Source organism: Sander lucioperca, chromosome 23 (assembly GCF_008315115.2).
Source record: "Sander lucioperca isolate FBNREF2018 chromosome 23, SLUC_FBN_1.2, whole genome shotgun sequence".
Taxonomy (NCBI): Eukaryota; Metazoa; Chordata; class Actinopteri; order Perciformes; family Percidae; genus Sander; species Sander lucioperca.
This window is the reverse complement of record NC_050195.1, coordinates 10,403,245-10,414,895: the sequence shown is the minus strand read 5'-3', so window position 1 is coordinate 10,414,895 and position 11,651 is coordinate 10,403,245. Positions and strand designations below refer to the sequence as shown.

General features: G+C 41.4%; 1 protein-coding gene and 1 long non-coding RNA gene across 2 annotated transcripts; both read left to right on the top strand.

Moving 5' to 3' along the window:
- Positions 1-400: 400 nt before the first annotated feature.
- Positions 401-11,280, top strand: LOC118494394. Its single transcript, XR_004896527.1, has 3 exons — positions 401-412; positions 7,558-7,567; positions 11,022-11,280. It is a non-coding gene; the product is annotated as an uncharacterized LOC118494394 (long non-coding RNA).
- Positions 2,487-5,421, top strand: mc4r (melanocortin 4 receptor). The gene has a single exon (XM_031285306.2). It carries the CDS (start codon positions 2,743-2,745, stop codon positions 3,724-3,726), a length of 984 nt encoding a protein of 327 aa, XP_031141166.1. The 5' UTR covers positions 2,487-2,742; the 3' UTR covers positions 3,727-5,421.
- Positions 11,281-11,651: the final 371 nt, after the last annotated feature.

The window sequence follows — 11,651 nt, the reverse complement described above, 5'->3', positions numbered from 1 at the left end:
CCTTTAAACCTTATGACAATATAGGTTGTTTATTCCTACCCTCTAATACGACCCACAGGAGCGTTACATGAATTAGCGCCACTGGAAGTGGCAGGAAATACGACCCACAGTGTTTTCCGTATGTAAACCAGTTTTAAAAACGGCGTTAACATTTTCAAACAGTCGCAATTTGGTAAGGTTTAGGCAAAAAAACGATTTAGTTAAGTTTAGGAAAAGATCGTGGTTTCATTTGTTCCGTAAAGTAAGACAAAAAATCTCCCATGCGATCGCCTATCGAGTCCTAAATAAAGTTTTTAATCAAATGTCCAAATGCTCTATAATCTATAATATTCCACTTCTCTCCCTTCTCTGTTCTGTCATTCATTTTGTTGCTAGGTGATTAACAAAGATATGTATGCAAGTATATTTGTGTGTGTTTGGAGCTTAGTGAGCATACTAGTAGAGAAGGGGTAATATACTACAGGAGACATGTTGGAGCAGGAGTTTTTTGTGTATATAATCATTTCAAAGCTCCAATATTTTTAATTTAATTTTAATTTATTATTTTTAGTGATCCCCAGTGGGGAAATTACAATTTACACTCTGTTAGAAATTACTACACACAGGCCTGAAATTAACACACACACATGCACAGGACCTATTCATGCAAAAATGAAGATATGTCAGAGTGAGTGGGCTGGCAGTGCTGGACCACCACCCTGAGCGGTTGGGGGGTGGGGGTGGGGACTTGCTCAAGAGCATCTTGGTAGTGCCCAGGAGGTGAACTGGCATCTCTCCAGCTACCAATCCATACTCCCTACTTTGGTCCATATGGGGACTTGAATCAGCGACCCTTTGGTTCCCAACCCAAAGCCCTACGGACTGAGCTACTCCCACCACAAATAATACCAAATATGATGAGTAGATAATTACTTATTACAAATACTTTGTATTCACTCCAGGAACGTAGCTTTTGTGGAAATAATTACTACATAATTGCATAAGTGATACTTAATTATGAAGGCAATTAGCTTTTATTCTAATAATTACCTCCTAATTACTAAATATACAAAAAGACAGCTACAGCAGTGACAGTACTAAAAGTGCTGCCCTGCCTTCCAAAAATTAATTCATGTTTGGTCTGTATACTAAAATGCATTATTCCTATTAGGGGGACTGTCCTTTCTCTGAAGGTTATCCGTCTGCATCATGACTGACATCCGATATGAATTATGTTCTCTTGAGAGAGCAACTTGTATTACAGGTCGTTGATTAGGGCTAAGTATTAATATGAAATAATAAACTAAAACAGAATAATGTTTGATATTGTCAATGTGTCGTGCCAAAACAAAGGGAAAGGGTCTAAAATTCATTCAATGATTTCTTGGTTAGGAGCTTATAATATTACTCGGTCTCGGATAAAGAGGATTCAGGATTTTATTTAAAGAATTTAGGTATCGCTAAATTGCCTGTGCATTGTCTGATTTTATGTGTCATTATAGTCATGCATTGCCAGACCTTCCTCCACAGCGCTGTGTAGGAGGGTCTGGCTAGTCCAAACAGCATTCCGGGATGGGAGAAAAACATGCTCTGGTTTATTGGCATTTCTTTAAACCAATCACAATTGTCTTGGGCAACGCTATTCGCTGCACGGAGCCACGGTGCCGCTGCAAAATAGCCTCGGGGAGGAACCTGTTTTGGTGGAACGTGTGTACGTTCAAAAGTTATTTATGTCGTGCAACAGAAAACTCAGATTGGACAGATAGTTTAGCTACGTGGCTGTCTGGATTTACCCTGCAGAGATCTGAGGAGCAGTTAACCATAGTCCTCAGAAATCCACCAGAGTTTAAAATTACAACACAAAGAAAGCGGAATGTAACGGACATTTGGCCGAAAAGAAGGACATACTGCAGAATTTTCGGCGGCAACGGAGCAATCCCAGAAGTGGAACGTCGTGGATATAGACTAATGTGGTCTTGACTACGACACTGTCATCACACCAGAATATTTACATTTTCTAATGTTCCACAATAAACATTAGCAAAACATTAATATAATAGCAGTAATACCTCCTTCAAAAAGACCTCGACCAATCTGTAGTTCATCATTCAATTTTTTGGATGTTTTCACTGTTGGTTAGAAAGTTTTTTTTTAAGTGTGTTAAAACCCTGTAACTCATTGAAACCAAGTTTCTTAAATCCATTCATTTTTAAATTTGCTCATTCATTTTTCAAGCCAAACTGTGCTACTCCTCCCACCTTATCAGCGAGTGGATAGGACAAAAAACATCCAGGGGTATGTGTGTGTGTGTGAGTGTGCGCATCTGGTATAAGAGGGAGGGAAGACCACAGTAGCTTACTAAGTGATGATCTGCCTGCACTCGCACAGCGAGCTGCTACGCTCTGATCTCTCTGCCTCATGTTCCTGTTCACTGTTAATCAGTCTCCCACATGCGCCTTCCTGCACACACCTTTCTGCTTCACTTTCCACTAAATCTTTCTCACTCTGAGTGGAGAGAAGGGAGGAGAGCGCTGGAATTGTTTTTGGCCGAGAGTAACAACAGCAGCAGATGCTTGAAGATAATTGTCGAAGGAAGATTTTTTTTCCGATCCCCTTCAAGGGTCCCGAGGTTATCCTCCCGATGACAAGGATGACTGACGAGCGCACATATTAACATTTTTAACATTGAAAATCCAGATGGACCCATAACAACGGGGAAAAGAAGACTTAACCCAAGAAGACAGGGAATTTAAAGGGGACATTATGAACACCACAGATCACCATGGATTAATCCAAGGCTTCTATAACAGGAGCCAAACCTCAGGCATTTTGCCACTTAACAAAGACTTATCAACGGAGGAGAAGGACTCGTCGGCAGGATGCTACGAGCAGCTGCTGATTTCCACAGAGGTTTTCCTCACTCTGGGCATCATCAGCCTGCTGGAGAACATCCTGGTTGTTGCTGCTATTGTCAAAAACAAGAACCTTCACTCGCCCATGTACTTTTTCATCTGTAGCCTCGCTGTAGCTGACATGCTTGTCAGTGTCTCCAACGCCTCAGAGACTATCGTCATAGCGCTCATCAACGGAGGCAACCTGACCATCCCCGTCACGTTGATCAAAAGCATGGACAATGTGTTTGACTCCATGATCTGTAGCTCTCTGTTAGCGTCCATCTGCAGCTTGCTGGCCATCGCCATTGATCGCTACATCACCATCTTCTACGCGCTGCGATACCACAACATCGTCACCGTGCGAAGAGCAATTTTGGTCATCAGCAGCATCTGGACGTGCTGCATCGTGTCGGGCATCCTGTTCATCATCTACTCAGAGAGCACCACCGTGCTCGTCTGCCTCATCACCATGTTCTTCACCATGCTGGTGCTCATGGCTTCGCTGTACGTCCACATGTTCCTGCTGGCGCGTCTGCACATGAAGCGCATCGCCGCGCTGCCGGGCAACGCGCCCATCCATCAGCGAGCCAACATGAAGGGCGCCATCACCCTCACCATCCTCCTCGGGGTGTTCGTGGTGTGCTGGGCACCCTTTTTCCTCCACCTCATCCTCATGATCACCTGCCCCAGGAACCCCTACTGCACCTGTTTCATGTCCCACTTCAACATGTACCTCATCCTTATCATGTGCAACTCCGTCATTGACCCCATCATCTACGCCTTTCGCAGCCAAGAAATGAGAAAAACCTTCAAAGAGATTTTCTGCTGCTCGCACGCTCTCTTGTGCGTGTGAGCCGCCTGTTAAGTGTGAGCAGAGCTTCGACTCTGACAGCTGCAATCAGCAATTTAAATGTAACTTGGCTGACAAGGACTTTGAGATCTGTGAGCAGTAATCACTGTGGACTCATCACTGTGGCTCTGTTGTGCCCAGTGTTCTCGCAGTCGGCTGTTAATGATTGATAGGTAGGGTGCTCTCCTTTGTTTATGTGAGTCAGGTTGCTGAAGAGGTAGGTTTACAGACACCTTGTAAAATAGAGTACAGCTCTGTAGACAAATGCTCTTTTTTTTTGTAGTAAACGCCGCTCTAAAGTGCAATTTGAAGTAAATGTTACCGGCATGTATATAACCAATACACATGCTCAAACTGTGGTTCATTTACCAATCTTTTCTCTTTCTCTTTCTCACTCTGAACTCTTGTCTGTCACACTTCTCTTGCTGTTCACTGTCAAAGAAAATAATATGGTTATCTTAAAGATCTTCGTGTATCTACATGAATTATGGCACCTAAATGTCACAGCTGTTGCAACAGCAGCTTGTCCTTTAGATATCTAGCAAAGAGATTAACATAGTATTCGACAGACTACCTCCATGTTTGAGAGTGCAATCCACCTCATAACAGAACAAATGAGATCATTTTGCACACTGCAAGCAAAGATAGAAAGATGTGTACCCCTGTCATATACTATTGTTGTTTTGCATTGCAATGAATGTAAATATCTGTACATCTGTAATTTTTTCATTACGCCTCACTGATTTGTGATTATGTACCAATCATGAAGGAGATGAAGGCAGTGTATCCTGCTCAACAAAAGTGGGATGTTTACCTTTTTTACAAATGTGGCATTTTTGTAAGTTAGAGGTACAACTGTTAGAAAGCTAACACAGGGTACACATACATTGAAAAGGACTACTTTGTGGAAATGATGATTATGTGTGATTTTCCAAGCTGCTCTAAACGGATAAGTAACACTGAGATCAAACTAGATGCTTCTAGAAATCACAAAACAAGAGCACAAACAAAACATACCACATCTCCACTCTTTGCTGATCTGCTGTTTCCCGTGTCTAACCCACTCAGCGTAGTAACCACAGGCTATTGACTGGGATCTAAAATGCAGTGGGTTGTAAAATCACTGGGTTACATGTTTACAGCAATGAGGGTAATACGTACATGCCCTCAGTATGAATGGTATGGAAAACAAATGACAGAAAATAGATGATTTAGAGTTTAACTTTAAAATGGAAAAAGCAGGAAAATGTCGGTGTATTTCTCAGGCACAAAAGATGGTGTAGATGTAGTTTAGTTTATCTGCACCTATAGACAAATGGGAAAAACAATTCAGGGTGACCAAGAACCTTTCCTCCAGTGTGTAATCCCCAGTTTTTAGCACTTTACACCCTTACCTGATCAGGGATGCAGTTTTTGTTGACCCTCACCACTGATTTCCCCTTTGAAGCAGGGCAGCAGAAAAGATTTTATTTTATCCCAGGGATGAAGAGAAAGTCTTTTAATGTTTGCAATTCGTGATTTACGTCTGAGCGAATAGCTAAAACAGACCAAAGGCCTGTACTACGAAGCAAGATCAACATGCCCTGGATTTATTTCCGTTACCCAATCCAGCGATGCGCACGTTCACATAAAAGAGACGGCGTTTGCTCCATATGACCAATCGCAACCATGGACAAGTCTACCAAAGCCGCATATTTTACACAATCTGCAAGAAATTGCAGATGTTGTAAATGTGTAAAGTACAAGACTTATCAATATCACTGCCCCATGAGTCAGGCACAAAAAGATGTGACCATAATTACACTTGTGCATTCCATAAACTAAACCATAGCCTATATTCTTTCAGTTGCAACCCTGGCAGTGGTAAGCGATCGTGGAAGCAAATCAAAAATAAATAAATAAACATAATACAAACTGCTGAGCGCATTGGCAATAAACGGCTCAAGAAGCTGACAAAAATACGTAATTTCCTCCGCTCAACATCTATATCTTTCATAAAGATACCATCAGGGAATGTTAACGGGGTTGTCAGTCTCTAAATGTTTTAACTTTAATAAGCGCACCTCTCTCTCTCTCTTTCTCCGCGCACCGAGCTCCACCTGATCTTCTAAGAACGGTGACGCCGTTATCTACCGAGTATTGATTGGTCAGTAGGCGGTGCTTTTACACCGGTTGATCTCTAATCTCCAACATAACCTGCTCCCGACCAGGTTAGGTGTTCAGCCTGAGTTACCACGGTGATTTAACCCGGTAATAAGTGACCCACTGTCATGATACACAAAACCCTGGGTTGAACCTGAAGTTTGATGACACCACCGTCAGTACACTTTTGACCCACTACATCTGTTGATTTCCAATCAAGGCTCTTGTGAATTTGTGGTTGGTGTAGTTGTTGGTGTAAATGTGCACATGTGGGTTGTTCTAACTTTCAGCATGCACACGTGACCATACAGAGATCTTTTTTTCATCATGTTTACAGTATGTAAAAGGCTGATTTTGCTGAATGTATTTTTGTGTATGTGTTGTGTAACTTGTTGCTTTTCTCCTTGCCTTAAATATGTTGCACTGTGGTGTAAAGAGCAACCTTATCCGCTGTGACAGTATTTTATAAACTGATGTAATCAGTATGTTGGCAAGTGCTATTTTCAATATTGCCTCATTTATTTATTAATGCCTTTTTTAAACTCAAAGTGCATTTCGAAGCTCATAAAAAACACAAGGAAAGTGATGTAAACGGGTCACTGAGTTTCTGTCAAAGCTTTGCCTGGATTTTGATTCATGTGTGCCGATATAAGCTGTTTGCTTGACCAATGCATCCTATGTGAATTACTGCTGCAAAGTAACTTTAATAAATCATACTGTCGCCTTAGCAACAGCTCTGTTTGTCAGCCTTCCTCTGGAGTGCAGACTTTTAACTTTACTGTGAAAACCAACTCACACTCAAAAACAACTGGACTTATATGAAATGGTAAGACACAAATTAATTTTTTTCTAATATCACTGAAGAAAATGCATGCATACAAGCACATCTGCAGCAATGGATTTTCACATGAAGTTTTATATAAGCAAGTGGAAATGGAGTTCAGTTTCTTCCCCGAGGTGAGAACCTAGAAGTTTCTGTGCTAGAAAAACACCTACAGTGTATTGGATTGTGGTGCATAATTTAAATTGAAGTAAACTAAACATTTAGGACACTGGAAAATAACTTTCTTCAACATTTGAGCGTGCATCTAGTTTTGCTTCGGTGTGACATTTCAGTGAGACACATTCCAAATTTAATTGCATCTTTATAGACTTTTAGATTGTATTATCATTGAATTATTTTTATTGGTTTCTTCAGAACAAACAAGAAAAACATAAACAGTTATCTCACAACATTCATCCCTCCCTCCCCTGAGACTGGCGAGCACAGACAAATAAGTATAACCATCAGGCAAAAGTATGCCATGCATATGTTGATAATGACACTATGATATTGAAAAGAAAACAAAGGTAGCAGTACATCCATAATTAGTACTCCATATTAGAAAAGGCACAGATAGGCATCAAGTGATATTGTGTATTGACATTGTTATAATAGTCATTTATCAGAATGCAGCATAGAAAATATGTTAAGAAACATAGGAAATATTGGATAGGATAAAACAACACAATATAATTCTGCTAAATAGAACATCATATTCATTAGTAATTTCACTTGATTTCATTTTAAACAAATTGTGGATAGCAGTCACCATGGAAACATTAATTGGTCATGTGACAAGGGCTGGGAAAATTGGCAGAACAGGCAGCCAAGTGACACTACTCTGATCCAATGGAAATCACAATGGTCAGATTGACAGTAGTCTATATCCACTTCCGGGATTGTTCAGTTGCCGGCGGTAATTCCGCCGGATGTCCATCACCTTCCTCTTTCTTTGTGTTAGAATTCTAAACTCCAGTGGATTTCTGAGGACTATGGTTAACTGCTCCTCAGATCTCTGCAGGGTAAATCCAGATAGCTAGCTAAACTATCTGTCCAATCTGAGTTTTCTGTTGCACCGTTGCCCAGCCAGCAGTTAGTGCATCCCAAGATGATTGTGATTGGTTTAAAGAAATGCCAATAAACCAGAGCGCATTTTTCTCCCATCCTGGAATGCTGTGTGGCCAGACTTCCTCTGCAGCGCTGTGCAGGAAGGTCTGGCAAAGCGAGACTGATTGACAGCACTCTAGCCCAATGGGTTTGGGGGTGGTGGTGGTGGGGGGGGGAGGGGAGGGGGGGCTGTGCCACCCCTGCCCCCCTTCTAGCCACGCCCCTGCAGAGCACGAGTCTGGGACTGAGGGAGAACCAGCGCTCTTTCAGCCACACCATATATTGCTAACTGTGGTTCTGAGTCTATGGCCTTATTACACATGTATGAAAAATTGCCTTATCCTTGGGCATTCCCAAAATGAGTGAAAGGGAGTTGCTGGGTCCCGGTTACACTGTTGACAGGTTGGATCCAGTTCAGGAAAAAGTTGAGCCTAGACAGGTGAAGTGCAAAAAAACTGAGATTTCTTATCATTTCTGCTATAATACAGAAACACATTCAAGCAGACAAAAGCATTCATTTTATGCATTCAGGAAAATGCTTGTGAAAGGTGGATGGTGAATAATGCACTAAGCAAAATGAAATGTGAAATCTTTTGCCAATATGAAGTAGTAGTGATTCAGCATTCGCTACTGTTTCAACACAGATTGACAGCCTCCATTAGGTCCCAGTCATATAATATCATCTACTTTCTTTCCCTTCCTTTTTATTTTCAAAATGTATTTTGTCTTGAGCACAATGGAACAAAATCTCACTAGCACAGCAGGTGTGCTTTATGCTGCCCCGGTCGCATGCTGCACTTTTGGGTTTTTTCCCCCTGGCAAAAGTCACAAATAATTTACTTCAAATGTCAGCAGCCTCCTTTCTGGCTTCTGTAGTGTAAACAAATTAGGCAGAAAAGATGGGCACTGGGGCACTTCCAGAGTTACAAGTCTGTGTTCTAATGAGAGTCAAAAGTTATTGATGTGTTAAAAAGGCACCGACATACTGAGGCTACATCCACACTACGATGTTTTCATTTAAAAAGGCATTTTGAACCAAAAACTCTCTGTCCAGACAAGCGTTTATCTCCTTATCAGAGCACGTTTTTCTTCTATCCCAGAATTCTGTGTGGACAAGCTAGACCCTCCTTTGCAGCGCTGCGGAGGAAGGTCTGGCAATGCGAGACTACTGTTCCCATACCAACGAGGAGGCCATTCTCTCCTCCCGCCTTCATTATTATCCTTCACCTTCACTTGCGAGTTTGGTTCTTCGCCTCTAGTGTTTACCAATAATGAAGCCTGACCGAAACAGAAATAGTAGCTACCTGGATGTAATTTCAGTTCTAGGAGTAGAGGTGTAGCCCTTTAATTGCACGGCTGGTGTTTGGCTTCAGTTTCTAAGATCAGGTTCACAGCTGTTTTATAAGCCATTGGGCAATGATTGAAAGATCTGTCTCAGGGTGCAGATGCGGAGCCTTGAAGGAGTAAAACCAATAGCTAAGCCTTTTATAGGGCTACGTATGTACTCATAGAACTGGAGGTACATCCAGTTAACTGCAATTCTCTGCAGCCATTCCTCCAAGCTCCAAATAAAGAATAATAAACATTATTCTATTTAATATTATATCATCTGTTCTATTTAAAACAGAAACAGGTATCCATCCAAAAGCAGTTTATCTTACTAATTCATGATGCACTTTGCACAGAAAATGAAAGACATGCCAAATAGATGCCATAGAGAGCCTCAGTGAAACCAAGTTACATTTTCAGCTGCACTATTTTCTGTGCTCACAAAGTTTGTTAAGATCATGAAGGTTCCAGGTGTGCTTCTTTAAATGAGAGCCCAGCCAATTTGTTGTCAAAAGTATTTTTTTTTCTCCAGACATACTGACAAGAAATGCTGTTTGAGAGCACTGTGTCATGATGCACCAATACTACATTAATTGAAAAATGAGTGAACACATAAGGTTGTTTTAGCTTACACTGTTCTTGTCAATTCATTCATAAAGGCTCTTTGTATTCTTATCCATTGAGTAATCTCTAAAACTAAATTCCACCCTTTTATTTGGGCTTCCAAAATTCACCGACATCCTCTTTTCTGCTGTGGGAAACTGATGTAATGCTTGGTCTCTCTGCTCTTTAGACTGGAGTGTATCATCTTTAAGCCAGACTGCAGGTTTCAGCTGAATTCTAATAAGCTTGAGGGAAGCTGAGGCATCACCAACTCCAGCAGAGCCTCGCCTGAATGCCCATGCATCACTTACACACTCATTATACCACACAGCCAAGGAATCAGCAGATACTCGCTGAAAAGCTCAATGCAATAGATCGTTTTAGTAGAGAATCATTCCTTACACCTAATTTAAAAGTGAAAAGGGCACTGCAGCTCAGTTTCCCTCGCGCGTGGCCTTGACCGTTGCTTTACCAATGGCTCTCATTGGCTCTATCTGTCCTTATCACGCTGGCCTTCTGGGGATTTGTGCACAGTCGCTTGCATCAAATTAGACCATGTTGACTCTGCTCTTGCTTTCCCCAGCAAAGGCAAATATTGCTGGAATTTACTTCCAAGTCAGGTCCTTTCTGTTTAGTTAAATTAATGTGGAAAATGCATGCGTAGTAGCTCTTTGAAAACAGCAATTTTCTGACAGATATTTGCCACATTGTGAGTTGAAACTATTTGCCCTTAATTCTAAATCCTATGAGGGATAGTTAGTGGAATTAATATTTTTCTATTTATTACTATCAGATCTGAGCCTTTTGAAGACCGTACAAGGCACCGGATTAGTTCAGAAAAGATATTAACTTACTGTGTAGTTGTTCATGTGGTGATGTTACTCATATATATTAATAATATTCATTTAATCATCTTCTAATGGCATTTTCTTTATCCCCCATTGTGTGCTGCTTGTGTTTGTGCGTGAGTGTGAGAGAGAGTGTGAGAGAGAGAGAGAGAGAGAGAGAGAGAGAGAGCGAGAGAGAGAGAGAGAGAGAGAGAGAGAGAGAGAGAGAAAGAAAACTAATGCCTTGCACCCAAACATTGTAAAATAACTATTTTAAATTCTAGTGGACAGTGTTGGTGTAGGCTGATATTTGGGGAAATGTGTGTGTGAAATGATTCACAGGACACATGATAGAATAGCACAGCCATTAAAAAAAAACGTGGTTTCGCTTTTGAATATTTTACCCAGTTCAATGAGCTCCAAGCGTGGAATAAGATAATGTGTGTGTGATAAGATGAATATGAAAGCTACTTAAAGGAACACGCCGACTTATTGGGACTTTAGCTTATTCACAGTAACCCCCAGAGTTAGATAAGTCCATACATACCCTTCTCATCTCTGCGCGTGGTGTAACTCTGTCTGAGGCACCCAGCGCTAGCTTAGCCTAGCACGGATCCTGGAGGTAACCTGCTCCATCTAGCCTACTGCTCCCAATAAGTGACAACATAATGCCAACATGTTACTATTTCCATGTTGTGATTTGTATAGTCACAGCGTGTACAAATAACAAGGTCACATGACACACAGCCGTCTTCTAACCGTATACAAACTGGGAACTATATTCTCAGAAAGGCGAAGCAGTGCTACTTCTGCTACTTGGGCGGAGTGATTTGCTAGCAGCACCTGAGGCCCTGTGGTGAGGAGCAGAGAGTTCGCTCAGAGTTGGAGTAATAGAGTCAACAATTACTAGATAGTAAAATGCATAGTGACCTTGTTATTTGTATACCCTGTGACTATACATATCACAACATGTAAACAGGAACATGTTGGCGTTATTTTGTCACTTATTGGGAGCAGTAGGCTAGTTGGAACCGGTTACCTCCAGGATCTGTGCTAACCAGGCTAGTGGTGGGGGCGTCAGACAGAGTTACAACACG

Excerpts from the sequence above, each read along its gene's own strand:
- mc4r (XM_031285306.2), top strand. The coding sequence starts at position 2,743 with ATGAACACCACAGATCACCATGGATTAATCCAAGGCTTCTATAACAGG.